This window comes from Hemitrygon akajei, chromosome 13 (genome assembly GCF_048418815.1).
Source record: "Hemitrygon akajei chromosome 13, sHemAka1.3, whole genome shotgun sequence".
In the NCBI taxonomy this organism is placed as follows: Eukaryota; Metazoa; Chordata; class Chondrichthyes; order Myliobatiformes; family Dasyatidae; genus Hemitrygon; species Hemitrygon akajei.
Genome location: NC_133136.1, coordinates 99,490,459 through 99,514,726, shown reverse-complemented (window position 1 = coordinate 99,514,726; position 24,268 = coordinate 99,490,459). Strand labels below are relative to the sequence as shown.

At 40.2% G+C, this 24,268-nt stretch overlaps 1 protein-coding gene across 2 annotated transcripts in view; it reads right to left on the bottom strand.

Annotated features, from left to right (window-relative positions):
* Positions 1-24,268, bottom strand: part of ndst3 (N-deacetylase/N-sulfotransferase (heparan glucosaminyl) 3) — a 986,629-nt gene that overhangs the window by 126,508 nt on the left and 835,853 nt on the right. Inside the window, exons 5-7 of one of the 2 annotated variants that reach the window (XM_073065158.1) lie at positions 13,456-13,543; positions 4,490-4,644; positions 2,264-2,302 (exon numbers count right to left, since the gene is read on the bottom strand). In XM_073065158.1, the coding sequence (XP_072921259.1) occupies positions 2,264-2,302; positions 4,490-4,644; positions 13,456-13,543 (282 nt within the window). The remainder of the gene's footprint in view (positions 1-2,263; positions 2,303-4,489; positions 4,645-13,455; positions 13,544-24,268) is intronic. The other variant, XM_073065159.1, reaches the window with a different exon arrangement.

Here is a 24,268-nt window from a genome sequence, read left to right as displayed (position 1 = left end):
ATCAATAAAGCTCAACCCAGGAACTGAGGAATATCAGTCACCACATCTTTCTGGTCCAAAACAATCATCTTGCTCCCATCCTTTCTAGCCCTTTATAATTTATTTGCATTTAGCAATGTTCTCTTTAATTCTATGCATCTTTATTATTATAGTAATTCTCCTATGTGGAATTTTGTCTGTGAATTAAAGACAATCTGTAAAACAAAATGATAGTCCAACTTCTGGATGCCAAGAAAATGCTTCTACTGGGATGATAACCGGTCAGTGGGTGCCTCTGATATGAAGTGGAGAAAGGAGTACATCTCACTGTGGGACTCAGAGGGCGGTCTGAAGTAATGTGATTCACCGAGCCACGATACCACTTTAGATTGCCAGATTGTGAAGATGGTGACTGTTACTTTCATGTTTTGTACCATTTTAAAGAAAGACTACTCACCAGCTCTGAAGATAGCCAAAGCTGGAGTTCCCCTGCTGTGGAGGTAGTTTTAAGATGTTGACCCTTTCCATGCCCTATGATCCTGCCCATGTAGATGGTGTGTTAAACTCATCTGCATGAATATTCCTTTCCCAAGACTGTTTCAAGATCTTAAGAACTTACAAAATAAATTTTCAAAATCATTGTAAATTCAGAAAATCAGCTTTTATTATGAATTTTCCAAAATACCAAATAAATGGCATTCTGTGGTTAATCTTGTCACCAAAATGGGCACAGAGCCTAATTTTTTAATGTTAGGATTCCAGTCTATTCTGGGACTGGCCAGCAGGGGCCAGAACAGTTTCCTCGGGGTTTTTCTCAGAACTGGTTGGACTCAATCGTTATTGAACATTGAATGCACATCCCCAATTAACAAATGTGTATTTAAATCTGCTTCCTGTACCTTACTTTGCTCAGTCTTAAAATGTGATCTTAAAAGTAGCAAGACCCTCTGTGCTTTCTTTAGAGTCTTTGCTCTGTTTTCTGATGTCTGCTTACTGCATACCATTTCTGGATCTAATTCGTGCATCAAGATCTTGGATTACTGAATCTTTGTTTGGATATCTGCATTTTTGAGTTGGATGGGTTGCCTGTCAAACTGGCTTTTGAATCTGCACATCAACTCCTGTCTGCATTGTGATTTCTGCAACTGGGCTCACTCTCAATCCTCAGTAGTACATTGTTGGACTTTCAACCTGAGTTTGACTCCCGATTGGGCCATTTCCCTTACAAGTCCTAAAGATTTGTTGTACTAACTGACTGTTGAAAGCTTTCACGGGTAGGTCTTTGCATCAGCATTACACACTGATGATAAAATCTATAAAAGAACCATCAGGGAGAGAGAAGCTAATCCTGATGAAGGTTAACTGCACCTTATGGAATTTTCATAAAAGCAAATCTTACATAATAATGAAGCAATTCATTGACTGTATAAGAAGGTAATTGAATGAAGAGTACATTCAGACAATTAGCAAATATTGCAGCCTATTCTAAGTGGCCAGCACAGTCAGAAGCAGTGGTAAAGTGGAGCCAAGAGGGAAAAATATTTCAGGAGTGAGGTCAGGGAAGCAGAATAGACTCTGTGCAATGTCAGAGCTCTTAAAGTATCGTACTAATCCTGTATTTTACTGCCTTAAGTGTATATTTTTTTGTGCATCTAGTAGGATGTCATCTTGTTAGTTTTGTCTTTTGGGGCAGATATAGAACTTCCACTAATGCAATTAGAAATTCATTAGTCTGGGAAGGATAACCCAAGTATTGTAATGATTTCATTACAGGCAAGACTTTGGGGTGAAATGGGTTTAGAAAAAGCAGCTTAAATCAGAAAATAAAAAATTGGCATTTTATCTTACACCAGCAAATAACTTCAAAAGAATACAAAAATCAAACATGTTTATAACTTCATGAATTGGTAATTATATGTGAACATAAAAGTAGTAACTTAAAGCTCAATCTATAAATGGTTAATTCTGGTTTATGATACACTTTAAAAGAGGTGAATATCTTGCATTTTTGTCTAATATCAAGATTGGATTCTTCTTAGTACATAACAGTCCAAGAAGGCAATTATAAACAAGCCTGATCAAAGAAAATTTATTATTAATGCTGAGATTCATTTTCTTGTGGGCATACTCAATAACTCTATAGAATAATAACCGTAACAGAACCAATGAAAGGCCGCTCAACTTGGGCATTCAATGAGAGAACAGAATCCAACAAACTGTGCAAATACAAAAAGGAGTAAGAAATAATAATAAAAAAGCATTAAATAATAATACTACTGCTCACATTGATCTTCATGCATATTTTACAGCAGGGCTTGATAATCTGTGGTCAAAAAAAAATTGCTCACAGTGACAATAAAATGTACATACAACTATTTTTCACTCACTGCAATTTTCCCAAGAAATTATTCTAATATTACTGGGAGAGGATGTGAGTCTCCCTCTGCATTTGATATACTGTTTGCTGTGAGACATGCACAACACTCTGCACCACCTAATACAGCATTGTCAATGGACAACCTGATCAACAGGGGCTGCACAAAATAACCATACTGTTGCAGGCCAAATTGCAGATGATTGTCTCTCTCCTGTTTAGCTAGCAAGCTTAGCATCATTTTATGCATTTGTAAGAAATCTATAGTTCGTGTGAGGAGTTCTGTGAATCTAAAGTTTTATTCACTCAATGATTAATTCTGATATATGAATTTATGCAAAGACAAACAAGTCTTCAATCATACTTCTCTTTGATATTCACCACTGAGGGGGAACTCGATGACAGTGAGGACAATATGAGTGAGGCTGATGTTCTGGAGCATGTTAATATTAAGGGAGAGGAGGTGTTGGAGTTGTTAAAATAAATTAGGACGGATAAGTCCCCGGAGCCTGATGGAATATTCCCCAGGCTGCTCCACGAGGCAAAGGAAGAGATTGCTGAACCTCTGGCTAGGATCTTTATGTCCTCGTTGTCCACGGGAATGGTACTGGAGGATTGGAGGGAGGTAAATGTTGTTCCCTTGTTCAAAAAAGGTGGTAGGGATAGTCCAGGTAATTATAGACCAGTGAGCCTTACGTCTGTGGTGGGAAAGCTGTTGGAAAAGATTCTTAGAGATAGGATCTATGGGCATTTAGAGAATCATGGTCTGATCAGGGACAGTCAGCATGGCTTTGTGAAGGGCAGATCGTGCCTAACAAGCCTGATAGAATTCTTGGAGGAGGTGACCAGGCATATAGATGAGGGTAGTGCAGTGGATGTGATCTACATGGATTTTAGTAAGGCATTTGACAAGGTTCCACATGGTAGGCTTATTCAGAAAGTCAGAAGGCATGGGATCCAGGGAAGTTTGGCCAGGTGGATTCAGAATTGGCTTGCCTGCAGAAGGCAGAGGGTCATGGTGGAGGGAGTACATTCAGATTGGAGGGTTGTGACTAATGGTGTCCCCCAAGGATCTGTTCTGGGACCTCTATTTTTTGTGATTTTTATTAACAACCTGGATGTGGGGGTAGGCAAGTTTGCAGATGACACAAAGGTTGGTGGTGTTGTAGATAGTGTAGAGGATTGTTGGAGATTGCAGAGAGACATTGATAGGATGCAGAAGTGGGCTGAGAAGTGGCAGATGGAGTTCAACCCGGAGAAGTGTGAGGTGGTACACTTTGGAAGGACAAACTCCAAGGCAGAGTACAAAGTAAATGGCAGGATACTTGGTAGTGTGGAGGAGCAGAGGGATCTGGGGGTACATGTCCACAGATCCCTGAAAGTTGCCTCACAGGTAGATAGGGTAGTTAAGAAAGCTTATGGGGTGTTAGCTTTCATAAGTCGAGGGATAGAGTTTAAGAGTCGCGATGTAATGATGCAGCTGTATAAAACTCTAGTTAGGCCACACTTAGAGTACTGTGTCCAGTTCTGGTCGCCTCAGTATAGGAAGGATGTGGAAGCACTGGAAAGGGTACAGAGAAGATTTACCAGGATGCTGCCTGGTTTAGAGAGTATGGATTATGATCAGAGATTAAGGGAGCTAGGGCTTTACTCTGGAGAGAAGGAGGATGAGAGGAGACATGATAGAGGTGTACAAGATATTAAGAGGAATAGACAGAGTGGACAGCCAGCACCTCTTCCCCAGGGCACCACTGCTCAATACAAGAGGACATGGCTTTAAGGTAAGGGGAAGGAAGTTCAAGGGGGGATATTAGAGGAAGGTTTTTCACTCAGAGAGTGGTTGGTGTGTGGAATGCATTGCCTGAGTCAGTGGTGGAGGCAGATACACTAGTGAAGTCTAAGAGACTACTAGACAGGTATATGGAGGAATTTAAGGTGGGGGGTTATATGGGAGGCAGGGTTTGAAGGTCGCAACAACATTGTGGGCTGAAGGGCCTGTAAGGTGCTGTACTATTCTATGTTCTATCACTTTCGTTGTTCTTACTTACAGTACAGAGCATCTTTAAGAACATGATTAGTCACCTTTTGTAGTTCTCTCAGCTATTTTATGATAATCTCAAACCATCTGATACTCACCAATGCAAACTCCTTGTTGAGAATCATTTGTTCAGCCAACACCGACTCATTGTGGAAGAGATGAGGTTGCATGTGGCTCCACATGTGGGGAAACCACCAAAATTCATTCACGTACTTTAGCAGCAGATCATCACCTTCATCCTCTGCAAACATCCCTAAAAATTTTAGAACTGTCAGTTTTGAAACAGAATCAAAGTTCAGATTCCAAAAACTGGACTCAATCACTTTCTGAAACTGGGGACAGGAGAGAGGGGGGGTGTTAACATTCCCTGTTGTATCAATGGCATATGGTGAACCACTGGAAAAGATTTTGTCGTTATCAAGAATCAATGTGCCCCTCTGGCCTTGCCATTGAGATATAGCTAACAACTTATGTGTACAAAGTCTAAACATTTTATGAAATATCCACTTTATAATTCCACTTGCTTATTTATTTATTCAGAGAAACGGGTCCTTCGGCTCAATGAGCCACAACAGCCTGCAGTCCACCAATTTGACCCTAGCCTGATCACAGGACAATTTACAATGAACAAATAACTTACTAACCAGTCTGTGTTTGGATTGTGGGAGGAAACTGAAGCACCTGGTGGACCCTCACGCTCACAAGAAGGACATAAAGACAGCATCTGAACGGAGACCCAAACTCTGACACCCCAAGATGTATTAGCATTGCGCTACTGTGGTGCCCTTTTCCAGAACATCACAAATAATGTGCCCAGGGAAGTAAGGCTATTGATGGCTGATAGACATGGAATTTTTAGGGAACATGAAATATCACATTTTGCAATTAACAGCCACATGATTCTGGTGAAGCTCTCTGAGTCTTTCTTTGGGTATTTGACATAAGGGAAGCGGGAGAGTACAAAGTCCTGCTGAAGGGTTTTGGCCCAAAAAGTCAACTGTACTTTTTTCCATAGATATTGCCTGGCCTGCTGAGTTCCTCCAGCATTGTGTGTGCGCGTGTTGCTCGGATTTCCAACAACTGCAAATTTTCTTTGTTTACAAAGTGAAAATGCTGATTAGATACTACTGTGATTCCTTAAATGAAGAAAAGGTATCAATCGGAATCATTTCGGAGCAAGTCAATTTAATAGGAAAAAGTCTGGAAAGTTCACCCTTGTCATTGCATCTTTCTTCCAGTTTTGCAAACAATGAGGATCACTTTGGCAGTAAGAAAAATATAGCCTTGTACTACTTGAAAATTAAGTACCAGGGAGAGCAAAGTTTATATAAATGCACCAAGTAGTCTGTTACAAAATGCTAATAAAATAAGGCATTCATGTTGGAGGAGGAGGAAGCTGGAAGAGAAGTACGATTTAATCTGACAGCACCAGAGGAATTACTTATCAGCATAGCTACTCAGTCTAAATATTCAAGAATGCACAAGCCTCCTCCCTGTATACTTCACCCAGCCCTGTTCATTGTATTCTCATATACTTGGCTGACCTCCTCTTAGCTCAAAGGACAAACTTGTGAAGGTTCACCCGAGTCCATACATCCTGCCAACATAGTTTGATGCATCTGATTCCCTTATGCCTTCCAGTACCATCTCTTTCTTTATAAAGCATGTCTTGTAGAGTGAGATTTCTATTGGGAAGCTAAGGACACTATGGATATTTTCCCCCCGATTCTCAGTCGATATTTCTCTTCTCCATGGTGAAGACTTGGTGCACAATGTGGCAGAAACCTGTTGGTGAGCTCAATAGATTTCCAGACATCAGGAAAGCCAATCGAACTGAAAGCGTTTTTCTGCGACAAGCAATAGCAAGTCAAAGTGACTGTTCAGGGTGTGCAACAGAACATGGAAGAGATGTCCTTCTCCAACCTAAATCTCTTCACTGAGAGTAATTAATTCTACAGATGAGCTTTATTTGTCACACGTACACATCGAAACACAGTGAAGTATGTTGTCTGAGCAACCAACGTAGTATAAATATGTGCTGGGGATGGCATACAATGTTGCCAGGCTTCTGGTTCCAACATAGCATGCCCATAACTTACAAAGCGGTATGTCTATGGAACGTGGGGGGAAAGCAGAACACCCAGAGAAAACCCACAATGTCTCCAGGGGAATATACAAACTTCGTACAAACAACGGCAGGAATTCAACCACAATTACTGGTACTCTAAAGCATTACACTAGCCACTCTGCTACCAAGCCACTCTTCTAACCCCTGCTTGAATTTTGGAGAATTTTTTGAACTTATAGAATGTTCCAAAGCAAGATGCACCAAGCAACAAGGAACTATTTGAGGATATAATTACCAATCAGTTCAGAGATAGGCTTTAAAGAGCATTGTACAGGAGATAAGGAAAGTAGAGGGTTAGAGAATTTTTCAAAGGGATCTTCAGAGCTCTTGATCAGTGTAGGTATAGTTCCCATAATTGCTTCAGTGAGTTAATTTTAGGGATGACTAAGAAAAATTGTTATTCAGATATCTTGGAAGGCTATAAAGCTGAGGAAATTACAAAAGTAAGATGGAGCAAACCTTTGGAGCGAATTTTAAACAAGGAAGAGGATTTTAGAACCAGGGAATTCTTGAGCATAAGCCAGTGTAGGTCAGCAAGCATATTGATGGATGAACAACACTACTGCAAGTAGAGGCTGCACAGCAGTTTTGGGTCCTCATTTATAGAAGACAAAATGAGGAAGGATTGCCAGCCAAGCAACAGAATAGTCAAAACTAGATGTAACAAATACTCCACATTGTAGAGGATTTCAGCAGCGGACACACTGAACCAAGCCTGACTTGGCAACATAGCTGGTCTTCACTAGTCCTCGAGTTTATGGGGCTGTTATATTTAGCTTTCTACTAGAGCACTGCTCACCTTTCTCTATCTCACTTCATCAATGTCTTACCTTGTTGACCCATCTGGTAATTGAAAAGAACTATGTTCCACATGAGATTAGACCAGTTAAATGTTCAAGATGTAGCTGCGCGTGCCCCTGAAAGTGCTTCAAGTAGCAATGGCTATCACTCATAAATAAAATAAAATGTGGAATAGAAACATGCAATACAATAAGTGAAGAATGATGATTAATTAAAGAAACAGACTACATTCTTTAAAACTATTATGCTGAACAGAGTAGTCAATGGTTCTGATTAGGAATAACGGCATTCAAGTGCTTGCATTCAAGTCCTATTATAAATCTGGGATGAACTGAGGAACAAATGCAGGGGAACTTTCCTCTGCAAGTCCACCTACACCAAACAATAATAGTGTAGGATCAGTCTCCCATTTATTCCATGGGGAATGGTTACCTGGAGATTAAGCTGTACAAGTTAAGTACAGCTATTTTTTTCCAAATTTATTTGACTTTATTCTGACAATTTGATCATAGATTCACAACCTATTTTAATGCATTTAATGTACTTTTTATATTTTCTAATCTTAATTATTTTAAGCATTTGACTACAAAGTCTCTATTATTAAATATCTTTAAGTATCAGCGTTAATGTCAACCTCTTCCAATACATTAGACTTTGACAGGAGGTTGGAATCCAGCCCCAGCCTTGGCTTCTGTCAATGGCTACTAAGTTGTTCTGAAAGTCAAAATTACTGCTGAGCAGGATTGGGATGCTCAGGATAACTGGAGCCATAGCTTTCTGGCTGGCTGGGGTAATATTTGTAACATGTCTGAGCAGTGGGCCAAATCGTGCACTCAATCTGCCATGCCTGCATCAGCTTTTCCCCTCAGGGGTGATATCTAATTCTCTTCAGAAAGATGTTACAGTGCCTACTTCCCCAACTCTATCAGATAATGCATTCTAAGTTTAAAAAGCTGCCCCATATTTCCCTGAGAATTTCCATGCTGCAGCAAATGAGGGAAATTGATTGGGTCCCAGGATGGTGTCAAGGAGAAGTCTAGGACACGACTTTGTATTGGAGATCTGGAGGGAGAGGGTTGAGATAAAGGTTGATAGAATAAGGGTCAAGTTTAGGGCTGGTTGATTTGGGTGAGTAAGGAGGACAGTGGCTGGGAGGATTGAGCTCAGGCAGGAGCCCCTGACTTGGAGCATTTAATAATTAATTGCAGACCATTCTACTTAAGAAGAGAGTTCTCCTCAAGTGATCCTAACTGCAGTTTACATACCACCAAAGGCCAATGCTAAGCAGGCACTTGAGGTATTAAATACTGTGATCAGCAAACAAGAAACAGCCCACTCCAATGCTTCTCAAATCACTGACAACAACTTTAATCAGGCTTGTTAGAAGGAATCTTTGCCCAATAACCATCAGGGTATCACCTGCAGCACCAGGGGTCCCAATGCACTATACTACCATAAGGAATGCTTACTGTTTGATCCCTAGACCACACTTTGGAAAATCTGATCATTTGCCTGTCCTCCTCCTCCTGGCATACATCAGAGGCTAAAGAACAAGGCTCCAGATGTAAGGACAGCACAGAAGCAGCTGTGAGGCTATGGGATTGCTTTGAGTCGGTAGACTGGGCTGTGTTCAAGGAGTCACAGGATCTGAACAAATACACCATATCTGTTACAAACTTCTTAACAAGTCTTAGATGAGTGTGTCTCCACAAAATCATTCAGTCTTCCCCTGAATGAACCAAGAGATCCAGAATCTACTGAGGGCCAGATCAGTGGCATTCATGTCTGGCGACCAAGCAAGGTCCAGGCATGATCTCCAGAAAGACAACTGGCAAGTGAAGTGGCCATTCCAGTCAAAATTCAAATCACTGAAGGATGCCCAACAGCTGTGGCTTGAATACTATCATCTCCTACAAAGTGAAACAAGGTGACACATGTGAAAACAAGGTTTTATTCCCAGATGACCTAAATGCCTTTTATGCTTGATAGACTGTCAAAGCATGGAGGCACCTTCATGAACTCCCACAGCCCTCAATGACACTTTGAATTCAACCCCTGAGGCCAACATGACAATATTCTTCAGGAGGATGAGCCCATGGAGAGTATCCGTCCCAGATGGGATACGCGGCCCAGTACTAAACACTGTACTGATCATCTGGCTGGAGTGTCCATTGAGATCTTTAACCTCTCGCTTCGACAGTCTGAGGTACCCACCTGCTTCAAGCAGGCTTCAATTATCCAAGAAGAGCATGGTAACCTGGCTCAATGATTATCATCCAGTAGCACTTATATCCACTGTACTTTGAGAGTTTGGTGATGAAATATATCAACTCCTATCTGAAAAGTGACTTGGATCCACTCCCATTTGACTACCAGTTCAAAAGGTGCACAGCAGATGCCATCTCATTGGCTTTTCATTCAACCCTGGAGCATCTGGATAATGAGGAGTTTTTTAAGGAAGTTACCAGAAAAGTGGATATTGTCTATATGGATTTTAGCAAGGCACTTGACAAGTTCCCGCATGGGAGTCTGGTCAAAAGGGTTCAGTCGCTCGGCATTCAGGATGAGGTAGTAAATTGGATTAGACATTGGCTTTGTAGGAGAAGCCAGAGAGTGGTAGAAAAGGTTTGCCTCTCTGACTGGAGTCCTGAGACTAGTGGTGTGCCACAGGGATCAGTGCTGGATCTTTTCTTGTTTGTATTCTATGTCAATGATCTGGATGATAATGTGGTTAAGTGGATTAGCAAGTTTGCGGACAACACCAAGACTGGGGGTGTATTGAACAATGAGGAAAGCTATTGTGGCTTCCAGAGGGATCTGCATCAGCTGGAAAAATGGCAGATAGAATTTAATGCAGACAAGAGCAAAGTCTTCCACTTTGTTAGGACCAACCAGGGTATGTATGATACAGTGAATGGTACGGCACTGAGGAGTGTGGTAGAACCGAGGGATTGAGGAAAACAGGTCCATAATTCATTGAAAGTGCTGTCACAGGCAGATAAGGGTCATAAAGAAAGCTTTTGGCCTTCATAAATTAATGCACTGAGTAATGAAGACAGGATGTTTTGTTGAAGACATTGGTGAGGCCTAATTCGGAGTATTCTGTGCAGTTTTGGTCACATACGTACATGAAAGATGTAAGCAATGTTGAAAGAATGCAGAGAAAATTTACAAGGATGTTTCCAGGTCTGGAGGACCTGAGTTATAAGGAAAGATAGAACATGTTAGGACTATATTCTTTAGAACTTAGAAAATCGAGAGGAGATTTGATAAAGGTATTCAAAATCATGAGGGGTACAGGTAGGGTAAATGCAAGCAGGTTTTTTCCACTGAGGTTAGGTGGGACTTCAACCAGAGGTCATGGGTTAAGGTGAAAGGTGAGAAGTTTAAGGGGAATATGAGGGAAAACTCAGAGGGTCATTAAGAGTGTGGAATAAACTTCCAGCATGAGTGGTCCGTGCAAGCTCGATCTTAACAAAGTTTGGATAGGTACATGGATAACAAGGGTATGGAGGACTATGGTCCTGGTGCAGGTCATTGGGAGAAGGCAGCTTGTGGTTTTGGCATCGACTAGATGGGCTGAGGGGCCTGTTTCTGTGCTGTACTTCTCTATGACTTCTGGATACTCTTCATTACCTACAGCTCAGCATTCGATGCTATCAGCCCCTCAAAACTCATCAGTAAGCTTCAAGATCTCAGACTCTTTACCTCAATATGCAATTGTATCCTCTGTTTCCTCACTTGCAGAATACAGTCAGTTTGGATTGGCAACAATCACCATCGACACGGGTGCACCACAAGCCTGTGTGTATGACTGTGAGGCTAAGCACAGCTCCAAGGACATATTTAACACAAAGTACACTGCAGATGCTGTGGTCAAATCAACACGTACAACACACTGATGGAACTCAGCAGGTCAGGCAGCATCCGTGGAAACAAGCAGTCAATGTGTCGGGCCAAGACCCTTTGTCAGGACATATCTGCTTGTTTCCACGGATGCTGCCTGACCCGCTGTGTTCCTCCAGCGAGGACATATTTAAGTTTGCTGACAGTCATTGATCGAATCAAAGGTGCTAAAAATTCTGCATATGGGAGGGAGATTGAAAACCTGGCTGAGTGGAGCCACGACAACAATCTTTTACTCAATGTCAGCAAGACCAAGGAGCTGATTATTGACTTCAGAAGGAGGAAACCTTCTTGAGTCAGTCCTCATCACAGAAATCAGAGGTGGAGAGGGTTCCCTACTCTAAATTCCTCAGAGTTTACATTTTAGAGGATCTGACCTGAGTGCCATTAGAAAGAAAGCACAGCAGCGTCTCTATGTTCTTAAAAGTTTGTGAAGATTCAACGTGACAATCTTCAACAGACGTGTGGTGGAGAGCATACGGTCTGGTTGCATCACATCCTGGAATTGAAACCACAACGCCGTTGCATGGTAAATCCTACAAAAAGTAGTGGTTATGGCCCAGTCCATCATGGGTAAAGCCCTCCCCACTATTGCAAACATTTACAGGAAAGCAGCATCCATCATCAAGGATCCCCACCATCCAAGCCATGCTGCCTTCTTGCTGCTGCCACCAGGAAGGAGGTACAGGAGTCTCAGGACCCAGGTTCAAGAACAGTTATTACCTCTCAACCATCAGCCTCTAGAGTCAGAGAGAAAGAGGCTGCAGAACTTTACTCAACTTCACTCACCTCATCACTGAACTTATAGATCACAACTTATAGACTTACTTTCAAGGACACCTCATCTCATGTTCTTGATATTTGTTCCTTGCATGCTTATCTATCTATCTATTTATCATTTTTTCTGTTTTTGTATTTATACAATCATTGTTTTTTGCACACTGGTAGATCATTGGGCGTGGTTTATCATTGATTCTACTGTGTTTCTTGTATTTACTGTGAATGTCTGCAAGAAAATGAATCTCAGGGTTGTATATGGTGACTTTTTTTTGATAATAAATTTACTTTTGAAATTTGCACTTGAGCACCTCTGAATTTTCCGTTTGCTAACTCTTGAAAGGACATTCTTTCTTCTAACAGAACTTGATTATTCAATACAATCTTTCCTGGACCAACCAATTTCTAATCAATTCAGTTATTACTATTTTGTCTTTATTATTGATACAATATCATATTCTATCCACTGATATGAAGCTGCAGCTTACCAATGTGATTTACATATATGTACTTCATATCCAACAGAAACAGCTTCATATTTGCTCTATTCATTCTTTAAATTTCTATCTCTATTTTACTTGTGTGTTATTTGCTTTACCTAGTTGTTGGTGCATTTTTATTCTCCTCTCCGAGTATTCATCCAGGTGTTCATGTCCATACTTAAACAAGCAAATGAGAGTAATTTACTTCCCATTAAGCACTTACAGTACTTATCTCAGCACTGAACCGTCTCCGTGGCTGTAGGCTCAGGGTCTTTGTGGTTCATGTTCTGTGTATTATTTGTTCATTGTTTTTGGTTGTTTGCACAATTTGTTCTTTTTTCACATTTTGGATATTTCAAGGTCTTTGTTTATTTTTTGTGGATTCTACTGTATTTCTTTGCTTTGTGTCTGCCTGCGAGGAGATGAAGCTCAAGGCTGTATATGATATGCATACATTGATAATAAATGTACTTTGAACTTTGAAAATTAACATTCGCTTTGAAATGTCCTGCCTGCTTGTTGAATTCAGGAAAACAAAAATTCCTTTTCCAGAAGAAGTGAGAAATTGTTCTCCATAAAGACATTTTAGAAAACATTTGATAAACATGAGGGAAAAAGGAATAGGATATGGTGATGGGAGTGAATTGAAGAACTGTGAGAAGGAGATTGTGTTGAACATAAAAACTAGCCTGGAGCAGCTAGGTTGAATGGCCTGCATTTATGCTATAAATTCTGTAACTGCATCCTATATTTCTGCTCAACACCTTTTAAGGTCTGCTCACAATCCATCTTCCCAACAATTTTCAGTCACATCCCTTAAATCTCCAACCATGTTCTTGTGCCCATTTGATCTTTATCTTCTTTTATTTCTCTTTTCTTTAGCGTCTGCTGAAAATAACACCTTTGCTTGGTCATAAGCTCATTTCAGGTTTACAAAAACAGTTGAACTCTATTTGCTGTACATTCTCACCTGTATGGTAGAATTTTCCGGAATATCCAAGATTGAAGGTAAAGTTCGAAACCTGGGTTCGTAATAGATTTTGAGTTTCAAGTAATGCCTATAAAAGATAAATTGCAACATGATTGCTGGAGTTTAAGGTCTTCTAATATGATATATTTGAACATAATGCTGAAAATGACTGTCACATTCATTTTATACTCTTGCCAATGGAGGAAAAAGCAGTGAACGGCATTTTATATTTTTAATTCCATCTAATGAAAGTCACATGATACCACACATTTCATTTTAGAAGTACTCATTACACTAACAAGCTCCAAAAACAGAGAGATATGTAACGTGGTTTGTACAGGGAATTTTAAACAAGATGATGTTGCAGTTGATACATTGAGTAGGCCTGATCTCCATTAATGCATGGTATATAGTAAAAGATGAAAGCAAAGATGATGGTGAACTGTATATCTAGAGCATGAAAAAAAATTTCATTTCCAACTGATCATCATCTACTTTTCTAGTACCAGTTGGTTGTTAGCCGTGGAAAATGGATCAATGACTTTGTAATATCATTTCACAATCTTACGTAATTTCTCACTAACCTCTCTTACGCTGTCTTACTTTCAGAACTCTTTCGTGAGCTGCGTCTGCTTTCCATGAAAATGTAAAGGTAATTTAGATATACATACACCTACACATATGTATCTCTTGCTCTCCTACATTTCAGAATTTTGAAGTGACCACTCCCTTCCCAACTTTTCTACTTAACTCTCCCACCACAAGCAAGCACTTCATTTCTCAATAACCTTTCTATTCATTCATAGGAGACAAATTATCTGTCTGTTTATCTCTTCCTATCCCCCCAACCAGGTTCCTAAACCATCTTTCCACATGGATCAGCAATTCAACCACATTTCTTCTCACCTATGCACTGTTTTTGGTGCTTATAAGAAGTCTCCTATCCATTGGAGAAAACCAATATTGTCCATGACTTCTTTGAAGAGTTCTTGTGTTCTATCTGTAGGAAGACCCTGAACTTTCTGTTGTGTGCCCTTTTAATTTGCCATATTATTCCCATGCTTACCTCTCTGTTTGTAGTCTTCTGCAATAATGAGGCCTAATGTAAGTTAGCAGAACCTCATCTCATCTTCTGGTTGGGCCTTAAAGACTCAATATCATTTTCCCATCTGTATAATAACAGACCAATTTATCCATCTGTGATATTGGCTCATTTTTTCACTTACCAATAGCAGTGCTGAATTCCACAATTTTAGATTTCTTTGCCTCTGTTCTACCTCCTTAACAGCCCTTGTGAATCCATCAATTAGCTGACTTCATTAGCAGCTTGTTAAGTTCAACCCTAGCCTCCCTGTGTGAGAGATATTCCCTTTGCTCTATCCATCTCTCCGGCATCCTGTGACTCTTCCTCTGCTTTCAGAGTTCTGAACTCCATTGTTTTTTCACATACAGTGCCTGACCCGCTGAGTGCTTTGCATTTTCAGTTTTTAATTTGAGAATTTAAATGGCTTAGTTTCATTGGGTATGTTCCAATCAATTTTAATCACTTTGGATCAGTGTCTGTTGTTCCCTCCAGTGGGAGATGCATCCCATCAGCTTCTCAGAAGGAAGGAGAAAGCAAAAGAGGACTGGCCAGCTTTTGAAATGTTGTTACATGCAGAGGATACTGCTGTGTACACCTGAAGGATCTAAAAACATTTAATTAAGGAGCAGACTGTGTCACTGTCTGCCACTGCACGTAGCTCAATTATACTACTGAAACAAGCCTGGTAGATAGAAACAATCTCTCCTGACAATTCCATTCCCTTGCCATTGACCCAGCACTTTTACACATTCCTTCGGGGTGAAACACCTCTTTTCCTTTCCTTACTGCATCCTTTCACACCATCTTGACAAGTCCAGCTATGACTCAGGTCTCTGAGGGGTTTACACTAACATTAAATCGCAGAGCTCCTGGATATGCTCATGCATATTCTTAGGTTATTAAGTGAGAGGGCATAGGCACCCCTAATGTATGCGACCACCACAGTGATATGTAGGAGTAGGGTAGAAGCCTGTCCTTAAGTTTCTTTGCCCTTGCACATTTCCAATCCTTTCTTCAATCTTGATCAATGAAGATTGCACAATCTTCAAATATCTCAAAGGACTTTCTAGTAGGTTAGAAGCTTTTGAATTATAGTCACTAGAGAAGAAAATTAGCACCTAATGTCAATGCAAAGCCTTCAACAAATAGGAATGAGGTAGCTTGCCTTCAGTTGCTTCTGCTGAATATGCAAATTAACAAGCATATTTTCTGCTTCTTTTACAAAGATTAGTCTGATATTATGGAATGAATTTCAGCACAAATTAATTATGTTATTTACATACGAATATTAGCCAAGGCTTCAGGAAGAAGGCACCTACCTTTCACTGAATAAGCTTCTGGGGACTGAGAGTACAGAAACATTGCAGGGTGGAAACATACAATATGCCTATTTCACAACCACTGATACTGAGTTAGGGGCTTAGGAGGCTGGTCTGGCAAGATAACACAATGACATGAAAATTTCACCATGCTTTTTGCTCTGTGGTTGGAGAACAATAAGAAGTGGTAATGGTTTCCCTTAAATTTAAAACGCCTCAGCTGTTTCATTTGTGAAAACCCACACAGGTGACCCCAATGCTCCAAGATGATTCCAAAGTTTTGAACATTGTCGGCCAACGCAGTTGCTTTGAAGCTGCCGGAGTATTTGGTTTGTTCAAGCCGAGGCCCAACTCACGCTGCGAGAAAACCACGGAGGACACCATACTTAGTAGCGTCGCTCAGTAGTTCCACGGTGATGAGAGTGCTTGAACACCCACCTGACCACAAAAAAATGTCTTACGCTGAAAATTCAGCTATTATTGAACTATTGGAGTCCGACTGCGCCAGATGCTCTTCTTGCCCGGCCTGGGGGATGCTAGGCCTTTGGAGCTAATGGACTACATGCTGTCTCTCCTGGGAAACCACTACCATTGTTTTTTTATATTAAATAACTCTTTATGCAGCAATGCCTGCGCAAGTTTGCATAGCCCTTGCTAATGCACCTGCGAACAACTATAGGAGCTTGCTAAAACGGCCGATAATCTACATTCAGCCAGGTAGAGGTTTATCATCCCTCCTCATTTCCCCGCCTCAATAAGCCTGGTCAGCAGGGCCTACCACACACGCATGTCCATGGCTGCGAAACAGACGATGCTGGGTCTGTGCTCTTACCACGCTCGCTTGGTATGAACGCTGGGAAGTGCTGACCACCTTCCAGCTTCCACAGCGCCAGCACATCGAGACATCAGGGGTTTTTGAACAGCTGCCGGGGTTGTCTACTGTTCATTGTGGATACTCTATCAGACGACGCTTCTTGTGTGGCACGGGTGCTCAAGTGAGTGTGCTGCCAGGATTGCCTATTGATCAGAACAGCTCCAAAAGAGGACCTATAGTTGTCCGTGGCTGAGTTGGTCCATGGAAAGCTATTGTAAGTACCAGGTGATTTTATTTCTGACGCCTGGTCAGTCTCTCAAGTGTTCCGCCCTCCTCGGTAAATTCAATTCCTTTGCACCTATTCCTACCTCCCACTCCTGGACCTACACTCCAACTCATTCAGTTTCATGATACACAGCAACATTCCCATAGGCTTCCTTGCGATGGCCCATCCACATTTTGGAACAGAGAGAAAAGACTGTTATCATAGGAGGGGTATACCTGAATGTATTTCGGCAGATCACCTTAAACTGTCAGATGAGCCAGAGGAACCTACTGTTACTCCACCCAAGGAACATAGGACCCGTGCTGGGTGGCTCGTTCAAGCTCTGGCCAGACTCACAACGCTGGTATTGGTGAATTCTGGTGGGACCTGTGCAGGTAATGTGAGGGGTGGAACATATGCATAATTCACAACTACCAACATTGAGTTGGGGGTTTAAGAGGCTGGTCTGACGTGATGTTTTTACCGTGCTTTTGGTTCTGTGTTGGGAGGACAATAAAGGAGCTGTAACTGTTTCCCTTAAACTTAAAATGCCTCTGCTGTTTGTTTTGCGAATACCTACAACACCCTCAGTTAAACATTGTTGAAAGGTATCATTTAAAATACAGTTGAGTTGGTTAGTTTCATGTGAGTTTTGTAGCCTGGGGAAAACGCACTCGCGGGACGACAAATACGTTTTCCGGTCTTTAATTCCTTTATCTGTTTTAAATATTTTATTACAGAAAGAGGGTATCAAAATAAAAATGATAAAATAAAATTTTTAAAAAGTTCCCGCTATTACAATCAGTTTAACTTCGGACCATACCCTTGTTATGTATGCAGTATGAAAATAACTAAAAACTAAATATACAAATCAAATAGTGACAATTATTTGGCACACACGTGCTTAACTTCCAAACACAGATAGGCTAGACCTTGAATTGAGTTCTCCTTGCTCTCGCTAGCTGGCCGATTAAGGCACTTCCGATGTCACGCTATTCCAGCGTTGATAAACTTTACTCGTGAAAATCTTTCCTCACCCAACCTGAGTAAAGCATCTGAACATCGACCTTTCTAGAACATGGCAACTCTTCGTTCTACTCCACCCATACAAAATGACATCACCGCTTTCTCTTAAAGGCACAGGCAGTTATTTCAGCATTACCAAGGAGAATACATAAGTGCACTTTAACAATAAACAATGATATTCTACAGTCTCCTGGTTACATGAGATAGATACACATTTCTCTCATGAAAAGTATCAGTTCAAACATCTCAAACTGATCCACTGTACAAGCAAAGTGCCTACCTTTATATATAATTCAATGACAGTGGATTCTGGTTAACTGGGCAACTGGGTAATCAGAGCAGCCAATTATTTGGAATAATGCCTAAAGAACAAAAAAAAACAGGATTTCCTCTGTTTATTTGGGAATCTGTGCCATACAGTTGGAACAGGAGACTGTTGCCAAACAGTTTCTAACTAGCGTCAGTCACATGCACTTGTGCGGCTGTTAAACACAACAGTGTGCTTCGAGCAAACACTATTTAAATAGGATCAGTTGCATGTGTTTGTGTTCAAAAAGCAGTGAATTTTGTCGCTGATAGCTGTGAAGAATTAAGCAGTAAGACAATTCAGAACCATTTTGCTTACTCCAGTTTCAAACATTCAGGTTTGGAGACGACAATGAAACAATTTCACTACTTCAGTAAGCAAGAAACTATGGGAAATTTGAAGGTATCGACAATCATCCTGAATGTTACAATGAAAATGAAGATCTTGAGGATGCAATCAACAACAGCATTGTATGAAGGCTGTCCCTTATCTGCACAAGATGTCTGCGCTGATTTTGTTTATTTACAGTCAAAAGAACGCAACACAGACGGATTCCTCAGTCGATAAGTACTAGGAATTAATACACAGTATTGCAGCAGTATTTGTAGTGTTCTAATTTGTTCTGTATTTCATTTAAGTAGACAATTTGTTACTCAGTTTGTCTTTTTTTATACCTTTTTAACTATTTTCATGAAACATCAGCTAATTGGGCCAAAAAAACCTGTCCAGATGTGCCCCAATTAATCACAATCCGCTGTGGTTTAATTGAACAGATGTAGACATTCACAGAGGTGATAATCTGCATTTGCTCTCTCTGCTACAACTGTGCAATTTTTACATGCATCATTGGTGGAGGTACCCTAATCTTTCCTTTAAACAGCTACTTCTAAGAGGTTTGCATATGATATTAGTATTGGAAAATTTCAAGATGCCCTTGAAGCAGTTTTCTCATGTGACATTATGGCCTTTGTTTTTTAGGACAACTATGGATGTTGCATCCCAACTGTTAAATTCAATAAGAACGCAAACCAGCACAGTACGATATGGAGAAAAAGCTGTTGCCCATGCAGCAGACTCCCCCTCTCCACGGGCTGATGATTCCAAAAGAATGGCAGTTTGACACTAGCAGCATCACAAGAGTTGCCAGTCAGCACTGAACTCAATGTAGGTCTGCCATAGGGACTCCAGCTCTGGAGTTTTCCTCAGCGTTTACTCCCAAAGCCTTCCCCATGAGTGGGTTTGGCCGGAAGGCAGTGGGGGTTTGAAATCAGAGCTTTCCTTCTCCTAGATGAGCTGCCAACCATGGCTGACAAACCCGTCTGTCTGAAGCAACTGGCTGTAAGGTGCAAGTAACCCACCTTTGCCCCTTCTGCCAGTAGAAATGGTTCCGCCAGTGGTGGTAGCTAAGCCACGGTGAAGACCAGGAGCAGAATTTGGTTGTCAGAGGCTATCTGAGATGCATGCCACTGGCAGCATTCAACAGGTAGTGGAAGCTTAGTCCCACAACCCCACCCCTCGCTGTAATAACTGGAGGAACCCATTTGACATTGGTCAATGACAATCGATTTTAGAGTATAGTAAATAAGAATTTCTTTATAGCTTCTGCACTTGTTATGCAATATTTATTAATACAATATTATTAGGTAAGAATGCAAGTCCATGTTATTATTATCATATCGTGGACAGTTTGAAATCCAAGACTGACCATTGTCCTAGAAAATATATACTGAAGGAAAGCCATATCTAACAATAAGTGTTTTGATTCATGTTGCTGCCAGCCATATCATAAACATGTAATTGGCCAGTTATCTTCAACATCAGATTCTATTTATGCTATGTCAAAACAGCCTGCAAAATTGTTAATATGCCTCAAGAAAAGTGCTGACTAAATTATCAAATTGAAATCAAATGGGATAATGTGTCAAATGAGCTTTCATAAACGCTAGCTCCACACAGCTTGAGACCCATAAATTGATGCCATTAAAAAGCATTACCATCTCCATTCGCGTGTGTTTACATAAAAGAAACATGTGCAAAGATATTTTTGTTATCTGTAGAGCAAAACTCATGTCAACCTAATACTTTGTATGTATGAGGACAAAGGAATCAGCATTTCAAAGTTGGAATTACTATGCAAATTGAATCCAGCTGGAGCAAAATACAACTTAAAAACTCCTTAAAATCTATCCATAAAGACTCCACGTATCCAATTTTAGCGAGGTTGATACATTAGACCTTCTTTGGCCGAAATGATACAATAATCTTCTTGTCACTAAGAATCTTAAGTAAAGGCTCTATGTTCAACATGTAAGATGAGAAATAATGGAATCTGGAAGCAGTGTTTCAATAATATCAGATTTTGGGGAGTAGAGCCAAAGGTTTGAAAAGTTTTGAGATTGGGGAAAAAGTTTGATTTAAGGACACAAGCTGCTCAAAAGTAAGAGGAGAATTGCTTGTTACATGGCACGTTTGAAAATAAAGGAAATAAAGAATCCAATAGAGCGCTGGCCATTGTGGTATATTTTAATAAGGAACAAGAAAGTGACACAAGAAACCAGGCTTTCTAGAAGTACATTGACACTGTAGGAAATAATCAATGCACACAAATTACAGGTTTTGGTTTGAAGAATCACTGGCTTGCAACATACATCTTCATACTCTGTCAACAGGATCAAAAACATTACCTTTACCTGTAACTGTATATAAACACCAACTGGACACATATCTTCCACAATGTAATAATGTTCTGTTACTTTTATTCAGAGCTCCTTGTAGAATTGCCATTGCACTTAACAGCTAATTGTAAATAAGCAAATTATGAACTTACCTAACAGTGAACCTTCTGAGTCAATTTTGTGCACTACTGTTGTTATTAGAAGGCTAATGCTTCCAATTCAACATTTTTGTGCATCCCTGATTATTACAATAGAGTTGTGTCCATATGCACTGCTAATCCCACAGACAGGTCACTTAATCAGCATGCTAGGATTTCTACCCACATCATCAGAAACATACATGGACACACATTCTTCAAGAAGACAGTGTTTTGTTGCTAACTTACTAGTGCGTGAGGACTGATAAACAGATAAAATGGCTTGTTTCTTTGTAACTCCCAGTTGAATGACACTTTGGACTGGTCTATTTTGAATGCTGGGGAAGCTGTAACCTTGCACTGGACGGGTATTTGCTTCTGCATCTCAGTGTGTTCTGTTTGTAGCTATAATGCTTTACTGGTTACAGTAAAGTTTGAAGTTATGGTGATCGTGTTGGCAATCATAAAGGAAAAAGCCTGCAGTCCAGAATGGTTGCTTTTGATTTCTGCACGCCCATCCTTACCTGGCTAGGTACAGGTGACATGCCTTGTGGCATCTATACAACCATGACCAGCTCGTGCATCTCCAAATGTCCTTAAACCATGACACCGTAGTTCCAGCCCCATCTGACAATGCTCCATCGCCTTCTGTCATTTTAATAGTTTTACTTTTACTTTTAATTACTTTTAATAGTTTTTGTCCCTGATATTCAGAGTCATTCATCAACTAACAATAAAGTAAATAGTTAATTTCAAATAAAAACAAATTAAAAACATACAGGCAGTGTGGAACAAAGAAAAACATTCAACTAGGGTAATATGTTATTTTTAAAGTTGCCTCTTTGCCTCCTAACCAAAATGCCTACGAACACCACTTAAGTGAAGATTGTCTTAAGATCTAAGACCATAAGTCATGGGAGCAGAATTAGCCCATTCAGCCCATAAAGCCTGCTCCACCATTCCATCATGGCTGATCCTGGATCCCGTAACCTGGGCCCTGTATAAGCCCAAAACCGAGCTCCACCAGAGGACATCACTTGAAGTGCAATGGAGCCTTAGGACAGATTTGGTCAGCTTCCTGAATCTGTCAGTAAGTCTGAAACCACACCACCTATGGTCACAGCCTAGGTGGACATCAGTACGAATAGCTGATGCAGGCATTTCCATTCAGAGATACTAGTCACAGCTAGGAGCATTTGGCCTAATAGATTTTGTAACGCTTATTATATATATATATATTCCTGCTCTTCCTTTAGTCATCGAACATTTCATGAATATTTAAATGTTGAGTCTCATTGTAATATATTTGGAATAATGGACAGTGTGTCTGCAATAAAATAAAGCCAAAATGTAAAAAAAACTACTTTTCTACAAATCAATACAAAATTACAATAATTCATGCTATTAGAATTTATACATGAATATTTTTAAACATATTTCCAAAAACCAATAGAAAAGGAAGGAAAATCCATTGGGGACTTCTAATTATATTCCAGTAATTTCTCAGAACTGAACTCCTGTGGTACAGAACAGTTTATGCTATAAGTCCTGACTTAAGATTCTGTAAATGAGCCATAATGTTTATAATTTAAAATGCAAACCTTGTGGATATCAGATCTGGAGATTAACAATTACCCCAATTGATTTGCCATGACACAATTGTGTAAAGACTGTCGCTGTCCTGCCAGTCACTCCAAACATGTAAATACGGGACAAGCACTGATCAATTTTTTTTTGCAAAAATCAGATGCAGTTATAATATATTGGCTGATTTTTAATGAGTCTGAAGCTTTGTATGATGAGAGAAAACATCATGAAGTTGAGTGCAATGATCAGTGTATGACTTCCAGCCATCCATTCCCTGAAAAGCTCAGCATGATGCAAATTGAACTCCAGTTGTGTGCCCTAATACCATGCTCAAACAACTTGTTGAATGATCTTCAAGCTTTCCTGACCAGCTCGCAAAACATAAATCCCATGTCTCTTACTTTTTATAAGAAAGGAGTTTAACACTTCTTTTAGTACCTCTCGATAAATAGGTCCTGACATGCACCAGTTTAGCTCCTTTCAGGCAATGTGGCTGTCATTTTAAGGGACATCGAATGTGAGAACTTAAGGATTTCGAGAAGAAAGTACTCCTTTATGCTGCAGCTGCATGGTATCAGTCTTTATTAGCATCTTCCGAGGGCACAGCCAGGCAGCATCTAATTTGGTAATGCAGTGATGAAACTCCTTCCAGAAAACCAGGGTTTCAAGGTTATTTAGGTGCTTGTGGTACAAAGCAGTACATTAGAGTTAACTTTCTAACTTCATTTGCATTTGAGGAAGTTGTTTTTGAGGTATGCACATTGAAAACTCAGAAAATTAGCATTCAGTGAGTGAGCAACACCACAACAAAAGGAAATTTGTAGATGCTGGAAATCCGAGCAACACACACAAAATGCTGGAGGAACTCAGCAGGCCAGAAAGCATCTATGGAAAAGATTACAGTTGACGTTTCGGGCCCAGACCCTTCATCAGGATATATGATATCCTGAAAAAAACTCCCTAAACAATTTTTTTTCAGGCATAGCAAAGTCAAAAAGACACCAAAAAATCAAAAGGAACAGAGTTAAATTAGAGGTAAAGTACAGTTGTTAAAATCCTTTGTCACTGTATTGGAGGTTGCTAATTTTAAAGAGTTGGAAAGGTTGCTCAGCACATGAAAGTAATCCAATATCCCTGGATGGTTAACATTTCTACATTTCATCACACCATGTGTTGATCCCTAATTTGGCAAATATTAAATTTCTTCCTTTATCTCCAAGAAAAGAAGGTCAGTTGTCTTGCTTTTCAGCAGAAATATATTGGGTTTCCTACTATGAATATGGTGGAAGAACTGGAAAAATAGGATAAACTGCTGAAGACGGCTAACAGTACCATATACCAGGGGTTTAACCATGGAAATGTATAACCAGCTTTTACTGTACATCCTACTTATAAAATATCAAGTCAACCATTATTATAAGAAACTATTGAGGAAAATTTATGAAACGGCATCATCTTAGCATGCAGAAATCTGCCGCAACTATGGGCGAAATGTACAACTATTACTAACCGATCTTCCGGTAAGATGGCGGTGTGTTTGGACACAGTGACCACTCAGTGGCCAACCAAAAGTCTTTTTCTCTTTGTTAAATGTTTTTT